This window comes from Ursus arctos, chromosome Y (assembly GCF_023065955.2).
Source record: "Ursus arctos isolate Adak ecotype North America chromosome Y, UrsArc2.0, whole genome shotgun sequence".
In the NCBI taxonomy this organism is placed as follows: domain Eukaryota; kingdom Metazoa; phylum Chordata; class Mammalia; order Carnivora; family Ursidae; genus Ursus; species Ursus arctos.
The window spans coordinates 30,807,805-30,834,701 of record NC_079874.1 but is presented as its reverse complement, the minus strand read 5'-3'; the positions used below and the strand labels follow the sequence as shown (position 1 = coordinate 30,834,701).

Here is a 26,897-nt window from a genome sequence, read left to right as displayed (position 1 = left end):
TCCAGTAGTAACCCAGGGACCTGAGCCTTGCTACCACAAGACACGGCCGGGAACGGTCCCAGTGGCCTTACTCAGGATGCCCCACATGGAACCACCCAGCTGCCCACGAGCAGGGCGCTGAATGAACAAACAGGCAGATTCACGCCCTTTGAGGGTGTTGGTTTCAGTAACTTCAGCAAAGTTGCTAGAAGCAAGCACGATATATGTGAGGCAATTCTATTTCAACACACTGGCCACAACTACAAAATGAAATTTTTTCCATATCGTGGAATAAAATATGGCAATCACAAAGAACCACCCACGTGTTTTGGGCACAACCAAGACACCAGTGCCTCACACAGGTGTGGATGAATTCCACGGAGGCCACACTGGGCTGGGGGAGCTGGAGGGGAAAGGACGCGTGTGCCCAAGTTGTGAGAGGTGATCTAGGAGACCATCCAGAGCCCCAGCTGGTGACCTGGAGCGCTGACTGGAAGTGGGCTGAAGAGAACTCCCTGGGGTGCCGAGAACATGTGGCGTCTTGCTCTGGGTGGTGGTCACGTGGGTGTGTGGACGCTCGCGGCACACAGTACTGGCGGTGAGAGGGCTGTGGCCCCTCACGGCTCCACACGTTCGTGCCCGAGGTGGTCCGTGCACATGAAGCTCTATGCACTCTCCTGTAAGGGGGGGGCCCTCCGTGGATGAGTTCCCAGGATGCGCTGGTGTGCCTGGGGTTCCAACCAACCTGACAGCTGGAAGCTTAACGCTAAAGCTTTGGCCGTGACCTACACTGCCTTGCAGGACATTTTGTTAATTTTCTGAAGTGAATGGAAAACATGACCTCTAAAATGTAAGAGACAGAAAGAAGAACAGCTTTAAAAAAGTATAAAATTGTCACTCCAAGGGAAAAGATGCATCACACAAGATTTTGCTTTTTATCAATTTTACAGAATGTATGTACAGGAAGATTCGCTCTTTGTAGAGTGCACTTGATGCCTAGATCACGCGTCTGTCCCCATAGTAGGGAGAGCCGTGTCACCGGCCGATTCCGGCGTACCTTTACCCTAACCCTACCCACACCCAGGAAGCCCCTCTCCACCCCCGTGGCTTCCCTTTCCTGGAATGTTGTTTAGGTGGGATCGTGCCGCCCGTGGCCTTTCAGGCCTGGTTCCTTTTGCTCAGCATCGTGCGCCTGCCATTCAGCTATGCCGTCATGTGTGTGACATAACAAACATAAAAACTGGTTTCCGCCCCACTTCCTGGCACAGTGAATCTGAAACCCTTTTAAATTCCCTATGGGCCTGCGGTGCTAGGATCACCTTCTGTTCTAACATTCGATCTTTCACTCCGGTTTCTGACACACAGCTCCTGAATCCCCTGGGGTGTGCGGACTGACAGGCGCTTCTGTTGTCCTGAAGAGGTGGCTCTGGGTGGCTCCTGGGTGGGGCTGGACAGCAGGAAGGCGGAGCCACGATGAGACACTTGGGACGTTAGCCCCGCACCATCCTCCGGGGAGGAGAGCACCTGGAGGCCGGGAGTAGGACGCATCACGCCTACACAGTGAAGCCTACGTGAAAATAAAGACGAGGTGTAGAGAGCTTCCGGGTGGTGAACGCATCTGCGCACAGGGACGGTGGGGCGTCCGGCTCCATCGGGCCAGCAGCTCCTGAGTCGGGACCCTCCCAGTGCTCACCCCATGTGCTTCTTTGTCTGTGCAGCTCTATCCTCCCCCAAGGAGGGGCGTGCGAACCCCCAGGGTCTATGGCTGGTGACAACCTGGGATTTGTGACAGGTGTCAGAAGTGGGGCGGTCCTGGGGGGCTGAGCCTCTAACCCCTGGGGTCTCTGCTGTCCCCATGAGGCCGTACAAGAACTGAGCAGGGGAGCACGTGATAGGTGCGTAACACTGTACGTGTCCTAAGTGTCTCTGAATTCTACTTTTATGGTGGTTAAGATGCTGAGGCATGTTATGTAAATCTTACCATAATAAAGAAGTACCTACTATCTGATTCTGTTCAGGTACAATTGTAGAAAACTCCGCTAACCCACAGTAACCAAGTCCCCACAGCAGCCCGGGGACGAGTGGAGGGGCTTGGAAAAGGGCTGAGTCGGGGCGTGTGGAAACGTGTGTCGTCTGGACTGTGGGCATAGTTTCAGGGGGTTACACATATGTCACAGCTCCTCGAATTATACACGGGAAGCATGTGCCGTGTATCACGCATCAGTCACAGCTCAAGGAAGCTTCCAGAAAGGGGAAGAAGGATGCCCTGCAAAAAATACGCACATGGAAAGGTGTTCAGCATAATCATCAGGGAAATGAAGCCGCGAATGAGTTACACACACATGCGCGGAAAACGGCCCAAACTGGAAGTGTGGAAACCAAGTGCTGGTGAGGTTACATGAGAACTGGCGCTCTTGAGCACCAGTGGCTGGAGATGTACCACGGACAGCTACTCTGGAAAGCACTTCCAGGTTCTTATAAAATCAGTCACCCACAATTCAGGGCTGAGTATTTGCTACCTGAGAGAGGCAGATGTGCACACGACTCTTGCACACGCACACACACACACCAGCAACTCAACTCATGAAACACAATGGATACAACCAAGCGCTCACCCACTGGGAAACACGTAAGTCATGGTCATGCACATACAGGGCACTGTCCGGCGTCAATGACTCTGGTGGGGAGGGATATCACAAATATTCTATGTGAAAGACACCAGAGGGGCGCCTGGGTGGCTCAGTCGTTAAGTGTCTGCCTTTGGCTCAGGGCGTGATCCCGGAGTCCTGGGATCGAGTCCCGCTTCAGGTTCCTGCGCTATGAGCCTGCTTCTCCCTCTGTCACTCCCTGCTTGTGGTCCCTCTCTCGCTGGCTGTCTCTCTGTCAAATAAATAAATAAAATATTTAAAAAAAAAAAAAGAAGAAGAAGAAAAAACGAAAGACACCAGAAACCAAAGACAGCACGGCCCTGTCACGTGAAATTCCTGAAGAGGCAAACCACAGTGCCAGACCACGTCTGTGTGTGACACGGCCAGGGAGGTGGGAATGGGACCGACTGCAAGGACAGTCTCACGGCAGTGACAGTGCTCCCTGCCCTGACGAGGTGACACGCAGGGGGACACATTTGCTGGAACATATCACGTTGTACATGTAACACTGGGAATCTTACTGTGCGTAAACTCTACATCGGTAACGTGGACCAAGGGCATGAATCACTCGAGAAGCTAGGAAAAAATGACGGAATAGAAAAAAATACAATAAAGTAACAAAGATGAGAACAGAAATCCTGAGATAAAAAAATAAAGCGGTAGTCCACGAGGCGGCGGACACTCATCTGAAAACCAATATAAATCCGTTTCCGCCGTGAGTAGACAAGAAGGGAAGCAGAAATAAATCACCCTTCAAAGGGACATAGGCACAGATCCGGTAAAGAGTTTAAAAACGATACCAGAAGATGAGGAAAAATGTTGAAGCAATAAACGTATAAGTTACATAATGAACCGTTTTAGAAGAAATATAAAGTGATGAAAACTGACTCGAGAAATTAAAATCCTAAACAGCCAACAGCAAGAGGTGTAAACGCCGGAAAGAGTAAAATTACCCGCAGAGAAAACCGTGAATCGCAACCTGGGCGAGAACAGGTACACGCACAGGAACTACGCACGCGTCTCATTTAACCACCATCGCTGAAATCCCACCAACAACGTGTCAGCAAATCAACGGAAGTGCAAACCAGAAGTGGCCCAGGAGGCCATTTCCCACGTATCTGACCAGCAAACGGCAGGTGTCAGACCACGTCTGCTGCTCGGGCCCGATGAAGGGTCAAGTCACGTGATCATCTGAACGCTGACCGAGTGTTCGGACGGCACAGCCCTCAAGGAGGGGAACCTGGTAGCAAGAGAAAAGATCACGTGTGCATGTGTGCTGTGACCCGCTAACTGCTTACACAACTGTCCCAAGACACAGGGACAGAGCGTGAAACGATGTGTACACGCGGAGTTATTACAGTGTCCACGTGACGGGCCGACAGCCCCTCCATCTGTCCCCGTGACGGCCCCTCCCTGTGTCCCGACGGCCCCTCCCTGGGTCCCCACCACGGGCCAACGGACCCTCCATCTGTCCCCGTGACGGCCCCTCCCTGGGTCCCGACGGCCCCTCCGTGCTTCCCCAGACGAGCCAGCCCCTCGGCGTGGGAGAGTGAAAGCAGACTACGGTGCTTCCCCGTAGCCGAGTGCTATGCGTCTGCAGGAAGAAGGGGGCGCTCGCCACACAGGCAGCCCTCACTGTGCACAACGTGCAGGGCACCACAGCAGCCCCCCTGCGAACACGGTTCATGTGTCAGTTACAGCGGCCCAGATGTGTGGGTAAACGGCAGGTGTCACTGAGGCTCCTTTAGTCCATCTGCTATGAAGAAGCAGCGTCACAAACGTGTCTCAGTTCTCTGAAAGTCTGTGAGGACCCGGCGCTGTGCGTCTGTTGTTCGGCTGGTGCACACGGCACGGTGTGTGGCTGTGTGCCCCTGGCTCCCACCTGACAGGAAACCGTAAGGAAGTAAGTTGGCGCTGCAAGCACTCTCCGGGCTGCATCATGAGCCAGGTCACCCTGGTTCTCCTGGATGCTTCAGTGAAAGTGTGAAAACCTGCCTCTTATCACCAAAACCAGCTTCTTCCCCAGCGGATGGGCCAAGCGATCCCAGCTCTTGTAAAGCCCACCACCTTGGACGGACATTCACACAGATGACGGATGCTGCAGCCAGAGATCGAGCGGTTTTGCTGGCCGAGTTCTGGAAGAAACATGACACGGCGCATGTGGGATCCGTGGGAACGTGAACGGACCACAGGAGAAACGCTGACCGCGGGAACACTGCTGTGGGCCCAGGGCAAGGAGCCGCGTGTGTAGAGCCAGAGGAAGTCGGCGAGAGCCCACGATCGACACAGACGAGGCTGTGACGGAAACTCGGATGCGTCCCAGCGGACGTGATGCCAGAAACAAGCTTCACGGAACTCGCACAGACATTTCACAACATTGAAAGTGCAAAGGGCGCAAGGTTGGGAGCGAACCAGACTCGGGGCCAGGACAAGAGCCAAGACACAGATGAGGCGCTCGCTCTGTACTGTACACCAGGCGACACGGGGACAAGCCCCACTCAAGCATCGGTCGCTAACGTTTTACAGAGAAATACAACATTAGCTTTTAGAATTTCTACTGTTTTAAGGTACAGTGCAATAAAAATTAGTCTATTTTTTCCATATCTCTATACATTTATAACGAACTGTAAGACAGAGTTTACTGTGTTGACAAACATGTTCTAAAGGTTCCAGGACATTTGTAACATTTGTTTCCATATGTGTCCCCATTTCATAACATATCCGTGTATGTCCATATGTTTGCTCAGGTTGAGAAACGAAACAACAGTAAAACAGTGAAGCACCACGGTGAGCACCACTCTTCCGTGCGGGGGAGAGAACGCGGGAACAGACAGGCACAGAGTCCGTACTTCTCTGAATATATCTGATGTTTGGGTTTGACCTTGGAACCAGGCATGTTTTTACATAAAACAACATTTAAACAATACTTTAAGAGGCCAATTGATAAAAGAAGGAACGTTTCCGAACTCATCTTCAGGCAAGTATTACCCGAACGTCGAAACCAGACGAAGGAGTCACAAAAGCACAACCAGTGCCTCTTATGAGTATGAACGGAGCAAAAATCATCAACAGTATACGAGCAAACAGACTCCAGGAACATACAGGAAGGACTGTGCAGCTGGGCCACGTGGGGCCTACTGCAGGAATGCAAGGTTGGTTTAATGCTGCAAAAATCAACTGACGGACTACACCGTATCAGGTTGGTTTAATGCTGCAAAGACTGACGGACTACACCAGATCAGGAGAATGAAAACCCAAAACACGTGCGCGGCTGCCGAACAAGCGTGTGACAAATCCAACATCCTTCCCAAGTAAGCCCTCAGCACACAAGCAATGGGAGGAAACGTCCGCAGGCTGATAAAGGTGTCGTGAAAACCGCACACAGCTGACATCACGTTTCATGGTGGAAGAGCGGATACTTTCCGCACAAGGGCAGCAACAACACAGGACTCTCCACACCCCGACTTCTCCCCAGCACTATGCGGGAGGTCTCGCACGGGGAAGAAACAGGAGACACACACACTGGGAAGGAGGAAGTCTACCGACTCCTACTTGTACGCTCCTACTCTATGGAACGCTAACGAACACACCAAGATGGCATTACAACTGAGACGTGAGTTCGCCAGGATGCAGGACGCAAGGTCGATACGCAATAATGCACTTCACGTTTACACACTTGCGACGAGCAATCTGAACATGAAATTTAGAAAACAACTCCATTTATAAACCATCAAAAAGAATAAAAGGCTCTGGAACAAATTTAACAAAAGACGTGCAAAGCACATGAACATTTCTGAAAGAAATGAAGGATCTAAATACACGAGAGAAGCCTCAGGACGTAGACTGAGAGACTGAATACGAAGATGTCAACGGTCTGCACACCGATGTACAGATTCAACATGACACTTGTCAGAATACCTGCTGGCCTCTCTGTAGAAACGGACAAGCTGACCCTAAAATTCACACGGAATTACAAGGAGCCCAAACAATCCTGAACAAGAACAAAGTTAGAGGAGCGACACTTCCTGTCTGAAAACTTAGTACAGAGCAACAGTGATGGAAATAGTGTGGTCCTGGCATAAAAGTGGAAATACAAGGCCACGCAATAAAGTCAGAATCCAGCAATCAACCCGCATTTCACGATCGACTCATTTCCAATGAGGGAGCCAAGAGCAGTCCATGTAGAAAGATAAGTCCTCTCCACACGTGGTGCCGGGACCCCTCGATCGGCACACGAAGGCGAAGCTGTGCCCTGACATCGCTCTTCACAAAAGCCAACTCAAAACAGATCCAAGACACGCGTAAGACGTGAAACTATACGACCCGCAGGAAAAAAAAAGAATAAATCTTCATGACCTTATCTGGCAATGATTTCTTGGCTAGGAGGCCAAAAGCACAAGCAACAAACAGAAAAGTAGATAAAATGAAATACGTCAAAATGAAAACCTCTCTGTGCACCAAAGGACACTACCAAGGAAGTGGAGCAACGACCCAGACGGTGGGAGGAAGTATGTGTACACCAAGCATCTGACCACCGACTTCTTGAGCAGCAAAGTGACTTAGCAGCCGGAGAGAACGTTCTCCCGCCACGCACGCACGAAGTGACTTAGCAGCAGAGAGAAGAACGCTCTCCCGCCACGCACGCACACACGCAGTGACTTAGCAGCCGGAGAGAACGTTCTCCCGCCACGCACGCACGCACGCAGTGACTTAGCAGCCGGAGAGAACGTTCTCCCGCCACGCACGCACGCACGAAGTGACTTAGCAGCCGGAGAGAACGTTCTCCCGCCACGCACGCACGCACGAAGTGACTTAGCAGCAGAGAGAAGAACGCTCTCCCGCCACGCACGCACGCACGCAGTGACTTAGCAGCTGGAGAGAAGAAGGATCTCGCGCCGCACAGAATTCACAGCGCTGGCTTCCAGCTCACGGAGAGGAGCTCCACGGGAGAAGACTGTGGGAGATGGACAGGGAAAGAGCAACCAGGAGGTACACTGGCCGCACAGGAGATAAACAAGGGACACGTACAATCTGCTGGTGAACACCGCACGCTGAACTCAGAACCACTCTCTACAGCAGTGCGACCACCAAGGCCCTGCGGACAGGCAAACTCACAACCCAGGAGGAGCCCACGTGCAGCTGCCAGCCACTCCGACAGCGGGAAGGGCTGGGCCCGCGGGAACCCTCGTGTGTTGCCATGGGCTGCGGCCGCTGTGCCGCCACTGAGCCAACGTGGGGCTATGTGATCGGGGGGAGGGTGAGGTGTCCTCTGTTCCCGCAAGCCCACTGCGGCGCTGCGCATGAGACGCAGGCCCAGAACACGGCATCCGCGGGGGGGATGCGTGAGTAACTGTGATGGATGCCCCCAGCAGGACGGCACACGGAAACTGAGTGGGCGATGTCGCGTCTGCACATGTCAACACGGACACTCTTGGAACACACCGTCCGGGACAAACGAGGCCGCGGTATGATGCACACACAGCATGGCAGCTGAGCTGACAGCCACGCACGGCGTACCGCACACAGGGACCGTGGGTGCGTGTTCACCCGCTGCAGAGGAAGAGCACCGCGCACGGGCAGAGGCACGGGGCCGTGTCGGTGCGGACAAAGGCCTGCGCTCAGCCTCTGGGGCCGGTTTCCTAGAAGATGCAAGCATTAACGCTCACTGAACCCGGGACCCGCGACACACATGTGTCCTTCACGATGGAGAACGAGCATTCACACAAAATCCCTATCTGTGCTTCAGAACGGAAGCACGCAGGAAGAGAGCAGCCGACCTCTGCACACACGTGGGCGCCCACCTTGGCCACTCGGCCCATGTCCTCCATCGTGGCTCTCTCGTGCGGGAACTGTGCGAAAGTCCGCTCGATCTTGGTGATGACGGCATCTATGTTCACTGTGTCCTTTGGACGGCCTCTAGGAAAGTAGAACGTTGGAATGCTTTGGCTGGTGGCGGGCGGCAGGGGCTCCTCCTTCTTCGTCTGAACCTAAGACATAAAACAAATGGCACATGTGTGAGAACCTGGAGCGCCCCGTGTGTTCACACTCACGCATAATCAGCAGGGGTGAGCTGGTCTCAAAGTAAATGCACCGAGTACATCTGACCCGAATTTGGACACACGACTCCAGACAATCCCCGCGGGAGGTCACGCGACCCGCGAGTGAGCGCCACACTCCACGGCGGGCCCACACTGCCGTGCCTCCTCCAGTCCTGCCTCGGGTGTGACCCCTCGGGATGGGGACCGGGGACGCCCAGGCTCCCTGAGGAGCCGGCATGATGCTTGTGGAGAACCCGCCCAGAGTCCTCCCGGGGGTTGGGACCCACCAGGTGGCCGCTAAGGGGCAGGCAATCACATGCAGGAAAGGGGGAACTTGTGTGTGCAGTGTAGACATGGAATCACCTGCTCCCACAGTAGCCGTCCTGGAGGGAGATGTGCCCAGCACCCCAGCCTGTGGGTGCCCCACAGAGAGGACGTCAGGCCCCTGGCCTGTTCTCGCCGGAGAGAGGACGGCACGTGAGCCATCCGCAGCCCAAGCTGCCACCGCTGGCAGCACCTGACGTTGCGGCAGGACATCTGACGCACCTCCCCGGCACCGAGGCGTCAGCACGTCCCCGGTGGACGCTGCGTGCTGCCTGCTGCTTGGAGGCCCGTGCTCTGCACGCAAAGCAGAGCTGTTATCAAAGTCCCGTAAGTAGAGACGAACGCTCAGGTCAACCGTGGAGGAATCGTCCACGGAGAGTCGGCCTTGAGCTGGGTGCTGGGGCAGGTGTGGGGCTACGAGGCTGGGACGCCCTGGTGGGTGTGCTCAGTGAACCCGGCGGCCCCGTCTCTGCAGGCCACGGTCTCCCAGGTGCACTCGGCAGCGCGTCTCACGCTGATCAGGATGAGCGCTTTCCCGCGCCAGACACAGCTGCCCTAAGCCGCACATGTGGACGGCTGAGAACCGCACATCCAGCCACCCCCGGCTGGAAGGGACAGGGGAGCCAGTCCAGCCCACGGATGCATCTCCCATCCACACCCTGCGTTCTGTATGGATGGGACACGAGGCCACGGCCAGACACGGCAGAGGCAGCCCAGCGTCCTGGCAGGAAGTGAAGAAGTGCACGGGGAGGCAAGTGCGGGGGGGGAGGGAGGTAAGTGCAGGGGGCCACGCGGGGAGGACGGAGAGGATGGGGCCTGCGAGATATGGAGAACGGGACGGGGAGGGGCACGCAGGCTCACGCCTGATGATCTCCGTGAGCACAGCAGCATGGCCAGGCTTGCCACAACGCGCGAGCCCCCGAGCTGGGGGAGGACGGACACACACACGCACGCACGCACGCGGGCAGCAGACGCAAAGGCTAACCCACAGGGGGGCTCACAGGAGCACAGAGCGGCCTGGGCCCTGCTGTGACCACAGCTCAGGGAGGCACCCGCACAGCAGCCCCAGCCCAGCGAGGAGGAGGGGGTCTCCCTGCTGTGCCCAGGGTCCCCGTGCGGTTCAGTACGGCCCGCATCCTCCCCGGTCACAGTCCAGCATGGCCCCCGTGCTCCCCGGTCACACCTCAGAGACAGTCTTCCATCATCCTCAGTCACACATAAGAGACGGTCCCCATCATCCTCAGTCACACGTCAGGACAGTCCTGTGTCCCCTCAGTCACACGTCAGCGATGGTCCTGTGTCTTCTTCAGTCACACCTCAGCACAGGCCCTGTCATCAGTTCATTCCCTCCGCTGCTCAGTGCTCTGAGGCCTCCCCTCTGAGACACATGCACGTCTTCAGGGGAGAGCGATGGGGGGAGGGGAACAGGGGAGGGAGATGGGAAGAGGGGAACAGGGGAGGAAGGAAGGGGGGAAGGGAGGAGGGAAGGGCCAGGAGGGTGGGAGACTCGGGAAGGAGAGGTGGAGGAAGAGGGAGGGGGAAGGAGGGGGGCAGATGGGTGGGGAGGGAAGGAGGAGGCAGAAGGGTGGGAGACATGGGAAGGGGAGGGGACGAGGGGGAGGGAGGGGAAGGAGAGGAGACAGAGGAGGGAGGATGGACGGTGGACGGTGTCACGGCAGGGGTGGGAAGGGGCTACAAACTCAGCCTGGATGGACCAGGGAGCCTGGGGGCCGTAGGTTTCTGTCTCTGCGGTACAAACATGCCCCTGGCTGCAGCCGCCTGCCACCCGGTCAGCGTCAGCGGGAAGCCTCGCCTCCACGGGCACTACACTCCCCTTCCACCACGACGCTGGGGTGGGTATGGGACGAGGGTTCCTGCTCCGAGGGTTTGAGAGCCACAGGACCTGGGGAGGGGGCAGGTGTGCGAGGGCTCTGGCACACCCGTCACTGCCTGCCTCAGGGCCTTTGCACGCACTGTTCCCAGACGCCCCACAGTCCCTCACTCACTTCAGGTCAGACCACGCTCAGATCCCAATGGCCGTAAAGTCCACACACCCCCATCCCACCCACCCCCCATCTTGCCGTTCCTTCATGGAGGGATCACAGGAGGTCAAGGTCACCCTGAGCACAGAACACCCCTCCCCCACCTTGCTGCTCCTTCGTGGGCCCCATGACCTCAGGTCACAAGGTCAGCTGCACACAGAGCTCCAGCACTCCCAGCAGAACCCCACCCCACCTGCTGCCACTTCAGCGGCCTCGTCACGGCTCACCAGACTCAGAAGGCCTGCCCATGCCCCCAACCAGAGGGGGCAACGCTGCCCCCGGGTCTGCACAGAGCAGGCCCCCAGCGACATGGGCTGCAGGAGCGCATGTCCACAGCGGGTTTTCTACAGAAACACACCTTTCTCTTTGTTTCAGGGAGCTGCTACTCCCAAGAACGCCGGCCACATGACGTGCATTTGGCTGTGTGACCCTGAGTCCTTCCGAACCTGGAATCTGCCCGTCTCTGGTGCGGGTGGGGACCCGAGAGCCGAGCCGCTCAGCAAGCATGGGTCTGCCCTCACGAGAGTACGAGGCCGGACGGCACCGTTCTGCAGCACCTGTACGGAGTCCGGGCCGGCAGCTGAAATTCCAGGGGAGCTCTGTCTTCATGCAGGGTAAGATCCCAGATGCCCAGACCAGCCCTTCCGCTCACTGTCCCTAGAAATGCTCCACGGAGGACCTGACAAGTACTTCTCGAGGGCGTCCATGCCCTGGCGGGAAAGGAAGGCATCCTCAGGCCACAGACACCGGGAAGGGGAACCCAGTGACACCAGAGGACTGTGTGGCCTGTCTCTTCACGCCCTTTCTGAACCCAGAGGACAGGTGGGAAAATCCAGCATCCTGGAGGGGAGCTGCGCCACGTGGGGGTCCCAGAGAGCTGTACCTCCTGTGAGATGAGTTAGCCAGAAATGAATCCCACACTGACACCTGACCCAGGGAATGGAAACGGTGGGCCTCACACGTGCTGCTGCATCAAGGAGCGGGGGACCACGGGAGCCACGGGGGAGAACCTACCCAGAACTCCCAGCCACGTCAGACTCTCACTCAGCTCTGCAAACTACCTTCACATCAGGGCCATGGGGGCCACGGGGGAGAACCTCCCCAGAACTCCCAGCCACGTCAGACTCTCACTTGGCTCTGCAAACCACCTTCACATCAGGGGCCACGGGGGCCACAGGGAAGAACTCCCCTGAGAACTCCAGGCCACGGCAGACTCTCACTTGGCTCTGCAAACCACCGTCACACCAGGGCCACGGGGGCCACGGGGAAGAACTCCCCTGAGAACTCTCAGCCACGGCAGATGCTCACTCGGCTCTGCAAACCACCTTCACACCAGGGCCACGGGGGCCATGGGGAAAAACTCCCCTGAGAACTCCCGGCCACGTCAGACTCTCACTCAGCTCTGCAAATCACCTTCACACCAGGGGCCACGGGGGCCACAGGGAAGAACTCCCCTGAGAACTCCAGGCCATGGCAGACTTTCACTTGGCTCTGCAAACCACCTTCACACCAGGGCCACGGGGTCCACGGGGAAGAACTCCCCTGAGAACTCCCGGCCACATCAGACTCTCACTCAGCTCTGCAAATCACCTTCACACCAGGGCCACGGGGGCCACGGGGAAGAACTCCCCTGAGAACTCCCGGCCACGTCAGAGTCTCACTCAGCTCTGCAAATCACCTTCACACCAGGGCCACGGGGGCCACGGGGAAGAACTCCCCTGAGAACTCCCGGCCACGTCAGACTCTCACTCAGCTCTGCAAATCACCTTCACACCAGGGGCCACGGGGGCCACAGGGAAGAACTCCCCTGAGAACTCCCGGCCACGTCAGACTCTCACTTGGCTCTGCAAACCACCTTCACACCAGGGGCCACGGGGGCCACAGGGAAGAACTCCCCTGAGAGCTCCAGGCCATGGCAGACGCTCACTCAGCTCCGCACACCACATTTACAGCATCCTGGAGCAGGGAAGTGAAGCGTCTCCATCTGGCTCCGGATCTGCCATTTTTCTGCTGGGCCTCATTCACTCACATGCCACATTCTGCCTGTGAGTAAGCAAAGCAGCTCTGTTCCCTCCTCAAGAGGGGAGCGAGACAGTGCGTCACTCTCTGGGTTCTGTCCCAGGCTCCACACACCTGACAACACCCAGAAGAACCAGATGCCAACCATGCTGCAGGACGTCAGCTGGCAACAAGCCTCGGCCGAGGCTGACATCAATGCCCCAACCTCTGATAACTCACAGAGTAACACCTATCACTCACAGGACACTCGCCTTTGGTCGGACGCTACCTGGCATTGCTGTGGGAGCACGGACCCTAGACCCTCGTCCAGTATAAACCCCTAGCCCCAAGCGAGGACGAGACTCGTTCTTCCCTCCTTTCCGAGCCTCCCAGACACTCTGTCTGACGCTCGTACTGTTCATTAAACTCTGCTATCACTTTGTCTGACTTGCGGTTGATTTCCATTCCGTAAGAAGCCGAGGTCCCTCCGGGCTGGTCCTGTGCGACCCTCCCCCGGGTTCTTGCACTCAGCCCGCTTGCGTCGGTCTGGATAACCCCAGAACCCTCTAGCCAAAACCGTACTGTTGCAGTGGACAAGCGCTGCCTGGAAGCAGCAAGCTCTTTCCAGGGGAAACCCATCGTCATCTCAGGACCCAGACGACTCCCCAAAGTCCCAAGGAAAAGGAGCAGTTCCCGGTCCAAACTCGCAAGTACACATGCAAACGAGGCACCAGGAGGGACAGCCAGCAGCAACGAGAGAGGACGGAACCCGCAGAGGCTTCAAACGCTGGCGGGACCAGATGCAGGACCGACGCGCTTCACATGCTTCAGAAAACAGAAGCGAGAAGCTTGAGAATCCTGACGCAATTGAAGACGGACCCAAAGAACATGTCTAGACGTCACAAGCAGATTCACAGACAACGCACGTGGATGGACGGCAGGGCGGACGGAGCACAGCTGAGGGCAGATGTGGGGACATGGCGGGGACAGAAGCCAGCACTCAGATGGCCGCCCCCGGGAGGGGGTCGCACCTAGAGTCTTGGGCTCCCAGTGCTCCCCACACAGCACCAGTAAAGGAAACCCGCATGCAGACGCAGCAGAAAGGAACCGGGGTGGCGGGGGGGGGGGGGGGACACCGGACACCACCAGCACATCTTCAAAAACAGCCGGGATGAAACAAAACTCAACGCGACGGGGTCATCTTCAACGGAGCAAGGAATCAGACCGTCGGCACGTCCTGGACAGACACCCCACACCACCACCACACCACCCAGAGCAGCCCCTGGGGAGGGAGGCAGCCATCCTGCAGCTCTCCCCGCTGGGAGGCCGTCCCTGAGACGTGCACGCGGATATGTTTAGACCAAAACAAAACACAAAACAAACACAAAAGTGAGCTGTCTGTTCGCAGACACGGGTTCGTGGACACGTGGAGTCCTGTCTGCACACACGGGTTTGCAGAGACTCAGAGTCTCTGTTAGCAGACACGGGTTTTCGGACACACATCTCTGTCCGCAGACCGGGTTCACGGAGACACAGAGGACGTGCACACGAGCCAAGTACGCCCACGTGCAAGGTCTGAGTAGCAAGGGCAAAGGCACAGCGGGGAAGTGGTGTGTGTGTGTGGGGTGGGTCAATCGACAACCACCACATAAACCAGTAACAAGAATGTGAGCTGACCTCTTGTCAAACGCCCTGTCCACAGCAGAGCACAAAGAGGGGATGGACGGCCACATTTCAGGGAGTCCAGAAGTAAAGACTGTGATTGACTTTGCATCTAGAAAAGGTGAGCAGGTGACAGATGGAGAGTAAGTGGTGGGAACGGTACGCGGCGGAAGTACGAGAACCAAGGGCAAAGGGCGAGGAGAGAAAGACCACAAAGTAATTCAGTCAGCGGACAAACACTCCCAAGGTGTACGTGGGTTAAACGCTCCAGTTACAGAGCAGACACCAGCTGGAAGACACACACGTAACTCATAGGAGCACAGATCGAAAACTTTTTAACCCGTGGAACTATGGGCCAGCCATGGCCCTCACAAGGCTCGTGTGTGGCTGCACGATGGTCCACACTGCCCCAGCGATGACCTGCACCTCCGCGAGACGCATCACAGGAGCCCCCAAGACCTGGGCTGCACAGCCTTGGAACCCACAACCTGGGCTGAGCTGAGGTATGCACACGGCGCCTCGGCACCCACGACCTGGACAGGGCTGTGATGTGCATGGAGCCTCGGCACCCACGACCTGGGCTGGGCTGACATGTGCATGGAGCCTCAGCAACCACGACCTGGGCTGTGCTGGGCTGTGCCGGGCTGTGCACAGAGCCTCAGCACCCATGAGCTGGGCTGGACTGTGCAGGGATACTTGGCACCCAGGACCTGGGCTGTGCTGGGCTGTGCACAGAGCCTCGGCACCCACGACCTGGGCTGGACTGGGCTGTGCCGGGCTGTGCAGGGAGACTTGGCACCCACGAGCTGGGTTGTGCTGGGCTGTGCACGGAGCCTCGGCACCCATGACCTGGGCTGGACTGGGCTGTGCCAGGCTGTGCACGGAGCCTCGGCACCCATGACCTGGGCTGGACTGGGCTGTGCTGGGCTGTGCACGGAGCCTCAGCACCCACGACCTGGGCTGGACTGGGCTGTGCCGGGCTGTGCACAGTCTCGGCACCCACGAGCTGGGCTGGGCTGTGCAGGGAGACTCGGCCCCCACGACCTGGACTGGACTGGGCTGTGCCGGGCTGTGCACAGAGTCTCGGCACCCACGAGCTGGGCTGGGCTGTGCAGGGAGACTCGGCCCCCACGAGCCAGGCTGGGCTGAGGTGTGCACGGAGCCTCGGTCCCAAGGCAGAAATGTTGCTGGAGACAGACCGCCGTCCAGCAAGGAGGCACGCTGAGCTACACCTCCCCAGGCACCGATGACAAGTGTACCGGACAATGAGAAACAAAACAGCCTGGTGCGGACACAGAAGATTTACAAGTTTAATCTCCTGGACAGAAATAGACTGCGGCCCGAGCACAGCTGCAGGACACACATTCTTGTCCAGCACACAGGGCGCCATTGGGAGCCGGCCACCTCCTGGTCCGCAGAGCAGGTCTCAGCAGCTTCTGCAGGAATCACGGGGGCCGTTCCCTGACCTCCAGGACATTAGGCCAGGCTTCCGTGACGAAAATGAAAGCGGCAAAGGAACGTGTGTGTGCACAAGAATTCCACAGTGGGACTCGGGGTTCAGGAAAGTGAGAACAAGCAGTCGAGGCCCGGGCGCCCGGCTTCCAAAGCACTGTGCCTTCAGTCCTGCCGGACGCGCGGTCAGCGCGAGCCTCGTGCGGCACACCGCCCAGAGCTCCCTGATAAAGATGACAGCTCCCCACGGAGAGCTATTTCTGGAGAGGCCACTGACTCATCACAAGGCCACAAAGCAAGAGGACGTCGCCGGCCGCCCCTCGCACGCACAGCGGGGCCATCCTGTCCATGTGGGGCAGGACACCGGGGGGTCCCGTCGAAGCCAGCGCTGCCTCTCCAGGTGGACGTCCACAGAAGCGATCCAGGCCATGTCCTTGCAGACGTATCTTCTCTGAGCACTGGGCTCCGACGGTCAGAGGTCGCAGGGTCAGGGCTGGGACGTCGAAGTGATCCGTGCCCACGCCACCCAAACAAGACGCACAGTGAGAGCCAGGTGTCGGAACAAGAGCAGGACAGGCAGAGGAATGCCAGGCACGGGCGGCTCGGCTCGCAGGGCCCCAGGGCGGGCCCACACCTGAGACACAGACGCGGTGGTGCTGCCTGGGACAGGACTGGAGAGCCCGGCGGGGAATTCCCAGTGAGCCTGCGTGCACTGGGACGTTGTGGCCAGGACTGGGGGGCCCTGCAGGCCTCGAGCTGAGCCCGCATGCACTTAGACGCCCACATGCACTGAGACGCTGTGGCCAGGACTGGAGGGCCCTGCGGGCCACAAGCTGGGCCTGCATGCACTGGGATGCCGTGGCCAGCACAGGAGAGCCCTGCGGGCCACGAGCTCTCCTCTGCTTCCGTGGACTGCTCCCTGCCACCTGGCAGAAGTTTGCCAATGCGACTTACAGAGGACATAACAGATATACACATGGGAGTCACGGGGTCAGAGTTTAACACAGAGGAGCTGAAATGACCACAACATAGGCTTCCCTCCACGCAGGTTTCTGGAGACACCCTCTCCACACCAGGAGGTTCTGGTTGTCCACGTGTCAGGCCCGAGTGGGGGCCAGACAGCAAACTCCCAGAGGACATGGAGCCAGGCTGAGTCGGCCAGGCAGTGCACTAGGACAAGGCCCGGGGCCAAGGCCCACCCAGCTACCAGAATGTCTGTTCAGCTCTGTGCCTATAGGCAGGACGGGATGGACGGTGTGGTCTCCATAAAGCCTAGAAGACAAGGCTGGAAAACGTGGACGAGGTTGTGCCACCACGGGGCACTGACCAGGGAGCGCCATTAGAGGGGCGCCCACGTCCACAGCCTCACAGACGGGGGCGGGGGTCACGTCCACCTCCTGGGGCCCTGGGCACGTACGTCGAGGGTGTGCTCCCTCCCTGGCCCCGTGACCCCGTTCAGCCTAAGGCCCTGCCCGGTGTCGGGGACGGCCAGATCCTAGCAGTCAGGCTGTCACCAGGAGAAGAGGTTAGATCGTGGTACGGGAGAGTCAGCTGGGGCTGGTGTGACTGGGGGCCTCACGTGGCACTCCTGAGGGCCGCTGGTCCATGCGGAGGACCCCGCAGGGAGGCTGGACGGGATGGGCAGTACAGGACCAGGGCAGCAATGCAGTGCAGGAGAGGGGGCCCAAGTCACCATCAAGTGTACCAAGCTGGAGTGTGCGGAGGGAGATTTACCACCAGGGTGGGGGGAAGGGGGCTGGGGTACCTGCTCCTCACCCCATCCCCATCTCTCCCCAACCTCACTTCCCCTCCCCCATCCTGGACCTGCTCCTCACCCCATCTCCAATTGCTCCCCAACCTCATTTCCCCTCCCCCATCCTGCACCTGCTCCTTCACCCCATCCCCCATCTCTTCAACCTCATTTCCCCTCCCCCATCCTGCACCATCTTCTCAGCCCATCCCCCATCTCTCCCCAACCTCATTTCCCCTCCCCCATCCTGCACCTGCTCCTTCACCCCATCCCCCATCTCTTCCCTAATGTCACTTCCCCAACCCCTCTCCCACCCCCCATGTGTCCATGTCTCCCCCAAACTCATTTCCCCTCCCCCATCTTCCACCTCCCACACCCCATTCCCCATGTCACCTCCCCCTCCCTCATCCTCCACCCCCACTGTCCCATCTCTCCCCAATCTCATTTCCTGTCCCCATCGTATACCCGCTCCTCACCCCATCCCCCATGTGTCCCCTAATCTCATTTCCCTCACCCCTCCCCCACCCCCACATGTGCCCATGCCCCATTTCTCCCCAATGTCATTTTCCCCTCCCCCATCCTCCATCTCCTCCCCACACCCCACCCTCCATCTGTCCCCTAATCTCATTTCCTCCACCTCATCCTCCCCCTCAACCCCGTCTCCCCAATTCCATTTCCCCCACCCCTCCCCCAGCCTCCCATCCCCTCCAATCACCCTGCATAACTCCCCATCTCTGTCCTGGTCATCAGGGTTCCCATCATGCCCATGGCCCTGGGCCACCACAGACGTGTGCTGACCTGCCCAGGGCCTTGTCCAGATCCACACTCAGATGCCCTGGGCTGAAGGAAGCCAGGAACCACCCCCCTCCTCCCCCAAGTCTCCCCCACAAGAAACCCCGTCTGGTTCACCGCACGCACCTTAGAGAAGGCTCACTTTACCCACGACACATGCCCATCCCTGCAGAACACTGTTGAAATACCTCTTCTGTAACAAGAAATACTTTCCCGCTAAAGGAATTCATAGAATTTGTCTCCCAAAGAGTGATGCTGGCGAGACAGGGTCACCCTAAAACAATCAGACTGTGGAAAACCGGCTCTGCCAGGAGCCGGACCCCCTGAAGGCAAGTCACCAGGAGTCTGGGGGAAGGAAGAGGGTTTGCCAATCCCGCCAACATCCTAGTGAACCACCTGAGACACCTCCAGACGTCGCTCTTCCTCCTGGGTGGGAGGAGATCATTCTGCGGCTGATTCCACTTTCAGCGTCGTACAGATTCCACACACACACTCTGCTCAAAAGAAGGACAAACCACAACACAAACCCCTCTAGACAGAGTTTCGACAGCTGGAAGACATAGTCAGCAGAGCTCAGAAGTTGTGTAAACGTCGAGACGGGATCCGAAAGAAAGTCCGAGCACAGAATCAGCCAGAGCAGGTCTTTTTCTCCCCCCCCCCCCGAAAAGCCCTGTTTGAGTCTGTGGGACTGTTTCCTTTCCCTCTGGCCATACCAGGGGCTCACTCCTCACCAGCCCAGAAAACGCAAGTGTTTCATGCGGCAAGTGTCAGTAAACCCAGATGCAAGGCACTTAGGAAGCGCGGGAGGGAGTGAGGTCTGGCCTGCAGCCCTGTGGTCCTGTCCCCTGCGTCCAGTCCCCCGTCCTATCCCCCCCCCCCCCCCCCCCGCCGCGGTCCTATCCCCCCCCCCCGCCGTGCCCCGCATGCACGCGAGCACTAGGGGGCGGGAGGAGGGTGAGAGGCCGCAGAGAAACCTCGAGTTACAGACTGACTCTGACTCGGGAGCTCAAGGGAAGTCTCAGCCTTTTCGACTACATGGTCCCCTTAATCCGGCTGACAGGACACACACACAGAGACCGAAAGCCAGGTTTGACGTCTCTGAGCTCCTGTGAATCACAACAAAGTTCACAAGCCAGTCTGTTACTACAAACCACCCAAGCGTCCACGGTCGCGGCTGTGCTATGTGCTGCGCCACACAGCGCGTATCCCCACACAGCGCCTCACGAAACTCGGACGGAGTGGGAGCACGGAACGCGGCCGCTTCCAGGGCTGTGGGGAAAGCCTCCCTCTATTCACGAGGGTAAAGGCCCCGATGTTTCCGACTAAGGTTCAAGCCACCGGCCAACGCTAAGCCGTCTCTGCGCTCCTCCGTGCTAGAGAGAGCCACTGGATCACAGGCCCCCACCCTCCAGTTTCCTGACTGCGGTTCTGCCACTAAACCTCAGAAAGGAAAGCTGGAGCTTCCTTTTACGGAAGGCTTCCCCGACACACTGCAGGCAGCACACGGGACACCTGGCTCTCTACAGCCAGGACACAGCCGTACCAGGAGGGATGCGCACAGGTGTGGACCCCGGGAGTACCAGCAACCCCCCATCCGTTCTAGGAAGGATGCGCACAGGTGGGGACCCTGGGAGTACCAGCGGCCCCCCCCATTCCAGGAGAGACACATGCAGGTGGGGACCATGAAAGTATTAGCAGCAGCCCCCCCATCCATTCTGAGAGGGACGCATGCAGGTGGGGATCCCGGGAGTACCAGCAGCCCCCCCATTCATTCTGGGAGAGATGCATGCAGGTGGGGACCGTGAAAGTATTAGCAGCACCCCCCCATCCATTCTGGGAGGGATGCACACAGGCGTGGACCCCAGGAGTACAAGCAGCAGCCCCCCCATCTGTACCGGGAAGGACGCGCACAGGTGGGGATCCCGGGAGTACAAGCGGTCCCCCCCCATCTGTTCCGGGAAGGACACACGCAGGTGGGGACCGTGAAAGTATTAGCAGCAGCCCCCCATCCATTCTGGATGCACACAGGTGCGCACCCCAGGAGTACAAGCAGCAGCCCCCCCAACTGTACCAGGAGGGACGCGCACGCGTGGGGATCCTGGGAGTAGAAGCAGCCCCCCCAACTGTTCCGGGAGGGGATCCGTTTCGGAAGGGGATCTGTTCCAGGAGGGACGCGCGCAGGTGGGGACCCTGAGGGAACCAGCAGCCCCTCCTCCCCCAATCCCCCAATCTGACCTCAGCAGGGGCCACAGGTGAGCCGCACACTAGACACACCCCGCAAGCCCGCCCCACCTGGACCTGCTGGAAGGCCTTGAGCCTCTTCTTAAAGCGGGAGGGCAGCACGAAGTCACAGCCACGGGCCAGGGAGGCCAGCTCCTGCCTCAGATCGGGGTCCTGGCGCAGCGACAGCTCCCTGAGCCGCATGTCAGCTCGCATGGGCCGCCGGGGGCCAGGCCAGGCGTTGCGCTCTCGCTCTCGGGGCTGGGCCGGGCCGGGGCCGGCGGGCTCAGGGCGGCAGCTGCGCCCGGCAGGACAGTCTGGGCGGCCGGGCTCAGCGCGCTCCATGCGTGGCCGGCCGGGCGCTCTGGGGGCCGGCCCTGGGCCGCGCGCATTCCACAGGCTGAGAAGGGCACATGGCTGCAGGGTGGGGGAGGCGGCCGTGTGCCGCTCCTCCCCGCGGGCCCCTGGCTGTGCAGGAGGGAGCCACTGCAGCCGGAGCTGTTGTGGCCGGGCTGCCGGTGGCAGTCCTGGACGCAGCTCCCCGCACGGTGACCCTGTCTGGTGGCTCAGACCAGCGGGACGAGTGCATAAACAGGTCCGGGAGGAGACATCTGGGGACAGCGCCTCTAGTTCTGGGGGTGGGGGTGGGGGCGACAGAGGCGCTCTCCAGAGAAGTGAAGTGATCTGGGAGCAGAGGCGGGGAGGGAGGAGAGGAGGCGCTCTGCACAGACGTGAGGTCTGTGCGGACACAAGAGAACTTGTTACAGCGCTCGCCCCACATCTCTGAAGGTCCCCGAGAGCCCAGACGCAGCCAAAGCAGCTGCCTGCGCCCTGAAATCATGCCAGAAACAAAGGGGTCTGTCCACACCGGCCTCCCTGTCTGCACGTCAGACTGGAGAGCACAAAGCACCGAGGGTCCGCTGACGCTTTCTCTTCACAATCGGGGGTGTGGGGAGCATACAGGATTTCAGAGCTTTCCTGCCGTGCTGCGCGAGGTAGATAAGGTGGGACAGCACGTAGATTTCGTGGAACAGAGACCACGCAGCTCAGATAACACAGAACGTAAGCAGACGGGGTAAACGTCTCCGGTAAAGTGGGTAACGTACAACGTCAGCTACGTATTGCGGGCTCGGGGCGGCAGCCGCAGAAAGTCACCCAGACCGTCGAGCAGGTAGCACAGAACACAAGGTACATACTACGGGATGTCACACGGGGAAGGAAGGCAGGCAGGCAGACGTCCTGGAGGTAACACAGCAGAACGCAAGCGTGTGCAGACGCTGTCGAGTGCGTGCTCCGTGACTGCCGTGTAGGTGACGTGCTCCGTGACTGCCGTGTAGGTGACGTGCACATGACTGCCGTGTAGGTGACGTGCTCTGTGACTGCCGTGTAGGTGACGTGCTCCGTGACTGCCGTGTACCGTGTAGGTGACGTGTTCCGTGACTGCCGTGTAAGTGACGTGCTCTGTGACTGCCGTGTACTGTGTAGGTGACGTGTTCCGTGACTGCCGTGTAAGTGACGTGCTCTGTGACTGCCGTGTACTGTGTAGGTGACGTGCTCCGTGACTGCCATGTACCATGTAGGTGACGTGTTCCGTGACTGCCGTGTAAGTGACGTGCTCCGTGACTGCCGTGTAGGTGACGTGCTCTGTGACTGCAGGGACTGGTCACACAGACCTACCGGGGTGAATCCAAGCAGAGGGCTCGGAACTGGACCAAAGAAAGGCTACCACCCTGGACGCCTCCACCACCCTCGGCAGCAGGAAGGGAAGACGCGCTGAGGAAGCAGACCACACCTGTGCCCATCTGGGCTGCGGCAGGCACGAAGCCAAGGCACAGAGGTCCTGCGATGTGAGCCCCACATGGTTTCAGGAAGCGTAACCCAGAAGGGATGCAGATATTAACACACACGCAGCAGAAGAGCAGACCTCAGTGCCCCGCCATCACCCCCCATGGAACCGTCCACCTACAGGATGTGAGACAGGGCCACGAAGACGGTGGGCATACAGGGATCCCTCCCCACCCCCACCCCAGAAACAGACTTGTAGATGGACCTGGCACTGGAGCGTGATGCTTTGTTCTGGGTAGTAAGGGCACCAGAACAGCCAAGCAAGGACACCGGCACAGCCCCGGGCGGGGACACCCGCACGACCCAGGGCGAGCACACCGGCACAGCCCCGGGCGGGGACACCCGCACAACTCAGAGCGAGGACAGCGGCACAGCCCAGGGTGAGGACACGTGCACAGCCCAGGGTGAGGACATGTGCACAGTCCCGGGCAGGGACACCTGCAGAGCCTCAGGGGGGGACACTGGCACAGCCCAGGGCGAGCACACCCACACAGCCCAGAGCAAGGACACCGGCACAGCCCCAGGCGGGGACACCGCACAACTCAGAGCGAGGACAGCGGCACAGCCCAGGGTGAGGACACGTGCACAGCCCCGGGCGGGGACACCCGCAGAGCCTCAGGCGGGGACACTGGCACAGCCCAGGGCGAGGACACGTGCACAGCCCCGGGCGGGGACACCCACACTGCCCCGCTCTGTCCCAGAGCGAGGACTTCCATGTACTGGGACAGAAGAAACACCAGAGTATCAGGTGAGTATATGTTTGGAACTAGCCAGCCTCGAGAAATCTGTCTGTGGACACCACTCCTCCTCGGGGGAAAGACGGCCCTGTGTTTGTGACGACACGTGTGGGACACGACCTGGGCAGACACAGTCCTGAATCTGCTTGCCCTGATGCCCCACGGCCCCCAGCCCTGCGTGGGCACCCACGCTGCTCTTGCAGATGTGGAAGGATCACGTGGGCCTGCTCTCCTCCCCAATCCACGTGCACCTCACTCCAGAAGATGAAGGGCTTTTTCCTGTCCTTGCCTCTCCCTGCCGTCCTCCCCAAGCACTCCTGTCTCCCCTCCTTCCACTGAGGTTCATCGGGGACCCACCACCTGCCGGCCACAGCAGCCACGGGCACAGAGTTCACAGGCAGGGTGCGGTCCAAGCACACGGCATATTCAGTGCTAGTTTCAAAAACCACACTCAGAAACACAGCAGTCCCGAAAACATACAGACAAGACCCCTGAGCAGCACGAAGCAGCGTTAGGCTGCAGGACACGCCCCTTTCTGAACCAGGTCCCACCCGGCGCTGGAAAGGCCTTTCCTTCCCAGACCCGCTGGAGCTGGGCCCCCAAGAAACTGCAGGACTGCAGGGACACCTCGTCAGCCTACACGTGGCACACGGCCTCCCAGCAGGAGGACGCAGCATGTCTTCCCCACTCCAGCGACAAAGACACGCGAAAAATCACGGGAGTGGTCCCAAAGCAGCGACCCCAAGCACACCGCACCCGCCTTCCCCTCCATAATGGGCTTCGCTTTTGCTTTTTTTTAAAAAGCAGTTTCAGGTTTACAGAATCATGGAGCAAAAAATACAGGGTTCCCACGACCTCCCCAAGCACCACCCCTTCCCAGTTCCCCTGATTACGGACATCTGGCGCTGGTCGGAGCATTTGTAACAAGCGGTGAGCTACAATGTTATTCACGAGACTCCAGCGAGTGCATTCGAGCTCACCCTGGTGCTGCTGAGCACCTGTGGGCTTGGACACGTCGACACGGACAGGACTCCAGAGGCCAGCACAGGACCGTGCACAGCAGGGTGGCCGCCCCAGGTCCCCTGGGCCCACCTGGCCCCACCCCACCAGCACTGGCCCTTCCATGGGCTTCCTACTTCTGCCTTTGGCACCGGTCACCTGGTTGGGGCCGCGCGGGAGGCAGCCTTCCAGGAGGGCTCAGTGTTCATTCCACACCATCTCTCTAAGCACCCCTCCCCGTTCCTGCTTTAATTCCCATTCAGGGGCATGGCCTCTCAATTCCTTCTCTTCTGCTTCCTTCCTGTCTCTTCCCCATTTCCTGAATGTCCTGTAGGATTCATGGGTCTGCCATCGACCCCTTCTAAGGTGTCCAGACAGACCAGGGCAGTGTGTGCCAGTCACCAGGTTACCAGAAAGCAGGGTGCTGAGTGAGGCCATGAGACTGAGGTTCCGCAGGTCCATTCAGACCCAGACGCCACTCGGAGGAACGCCCCCCAGACACCAGGCGCCTGGGACGACCAGATCCAGGAGCCACGCAGGGATGAGCTGGGGCCACAGGGCGCCCCCAGCCCACTTCTCAGATACAAGCACAGGCTGCTTGCAGCGTGGGGTTCCTGCAACCACAGGCCACAGCTGCTGTTTCCTCCGCTCCCCTCCTTCCCTACACGCCTTTGGGAAGAGACAGTCTTTGTGTTGCTAGAACAAATGGGCTTCCCCTCTGCAGCATGACTCTGCAGCCTGTCCCACAAGGAGAGAGCGTTAGGTCCCACTCTCAGGTCTGGGCTTGTGTGCAAGCCACACAGACAGGAGGGAGTGTGTGCACGGCATGGGGGAGCCCCTCCCTGCTCCTAAACGCTCCTGCTGTGCACACGCGGGGCTGGCAGGGTAGAGACCACGCAGGGCACACGCCTGTGCCCCTGAGCACAGACGCAGAAGAACTGCCCCAGCGAGCCGGCCCAAAGGGCCCACCCCAGATCTGTGAGCTCAGCCAGGCTGTGTAGTTCCTAAGTCTGGGGCGGTTTGTTCACACAGCAACCCCACGCAACAGTGACGTGGCCAGAGCGCAGGAGGCCGGGGGCACAGCGGAGGAAACCGTCCATCTGGTTCGGCACCTGCTCGTGCTGTCACCAGGTCATCTAAAGCTGCACCACTGAAACTCGGTTCTCCGGTTTTTCTGTGTCAAATGTGCGCAGTGACGAAAGGACACACGTTCCGGCAACCATAACACAGAGAGCTGCGTAAAACGTGGCACGGACCTGACTGGTTCACGTAAGATGTTGCTACACACCGGAAATGTTACTCCAAAGAGAAGAAAGCTTTTACTCCTTTGTCCACTTGTACATATATTTTGGGGAAAGATCAGTAGCTCTTCAAACTTTCAAAGGTATATTTGTAAGACAGAGAGCAAACCAGGGAGAGGAGGAGGGAGGGGAGGAGGGAGGGGAGGAGGGAGGGGAGGAGGGAGGGGAAGAAGGAGGGGAGGAGGGAGGAAGCAGTGTCCCCGTCTGAGTAAACTTTACAAGTGTTTTCCCCCAAGATCAACTTTGACCCTTGTGAGAGCTATGGTGCCATTTACAAGTGAGGAAACCAAGGCGCGGAGCTGGAGTGCCCTGGTCACACGGCCAGCAGGGGATGGCATGGGCCTGGGACCCTAGGCTGGGATGACCGTCAGAGGTCAGTTCCCAAACAGAGAACATCTACCCACTGCAGGAGGTACTCTGGAAGCCACACGACGTGGAAACGTTCGGAAACAAAGTCACCCAGCACTTGCAGAGAAACCCGTCCCTGAGCGCTTCCACTGTGGTAAAGCAGCCTAGGTCCGTCGGCCACGGGCCAGTCTGCAGATATGTTCATGAGACGTGGACAGGGCCCACTGCCACGGGGGCAAGAGCGGGCAAGAACTCCCTGGGAGAAAGCGTATGCACAGCTCTGACCGCGGGCGCCCGGACGTGGCAGCTCGGAGACCTGTGTAAAGGGGGCTGTATCGGGGACGCTGCGCAGGTGCGAGGGGAAAGAAGCCTGGCTGTAAATGCATCTCCTGCCCCCGCCCTCCCATCCTCTCTTCCCCCCGCGGAACACACACACAGAAAGAGGCGGCCAGGCCACACGCTCTAGAACAAAGGACAACACTATCCTAGCAGCAGGGACGGTTCTGCCTCCTGGTGCTGTTCTGCCCACAGTGCCTTCTCCTTGCACCGATGAGCTGTTGAAGGTCCCGAATTTATCTTCCGATGCTGGTTTCTAACTGGCACTGAGTCGAGAGACTGTGGGCTGTGGGACAGCAAGGTCCTGACCCCAGTTCGGACCTGCTCTGTCATGTCCACTTGGAACATCTCTCTCAAACACAAAGGGGACACTTCTGCTTGCAGGTGAGATGGACGGACAGACAGCAGCCTTACGGACGGCCTGAG

At 58.8% G+C, this 26,897-nt stretch overlaps 1 protein-coding gene across 3 annotated transcripts in view; it reads right to left on the bottom strand.

Moving 5' to 3' along the window:
- Positions 1 to 26,897, bottom strand: part of LOC130541819 (serine/threonine-protein phosphatase 2A regulatory subunit B'' subunit beta) — a 49,747-nt gene that overhangs the window by 16,629 nt on the left and 6,221 nt on the right. Inside the window, exons 1-2 of one of the 3 annotated variants that reach the window (XM_057315930.1) lie at positions 20,984 to 21,518; positions 8,429 to 8,614 (exon numbers count right to left, since the gene is read on the bottom strand). In XM_057315930.1, coding sequence (XP_057171913.1) covers positions 8,429 to 8,614; positions 20,984 to 21,250 — 453 coding nt within the window. In that variant the 5' untranslated portion in view covers positions 21,251 to 21,518. Of the gene's footprint in view, positions 1 to 8,428; positions 8,615 to 20,977; positions 21,519 to 26,897 lie in introns of those variants that run through there. The other 2 variants (XM_057315927.1, XM_057315922.1) reach the window with 2 other exon arrangements.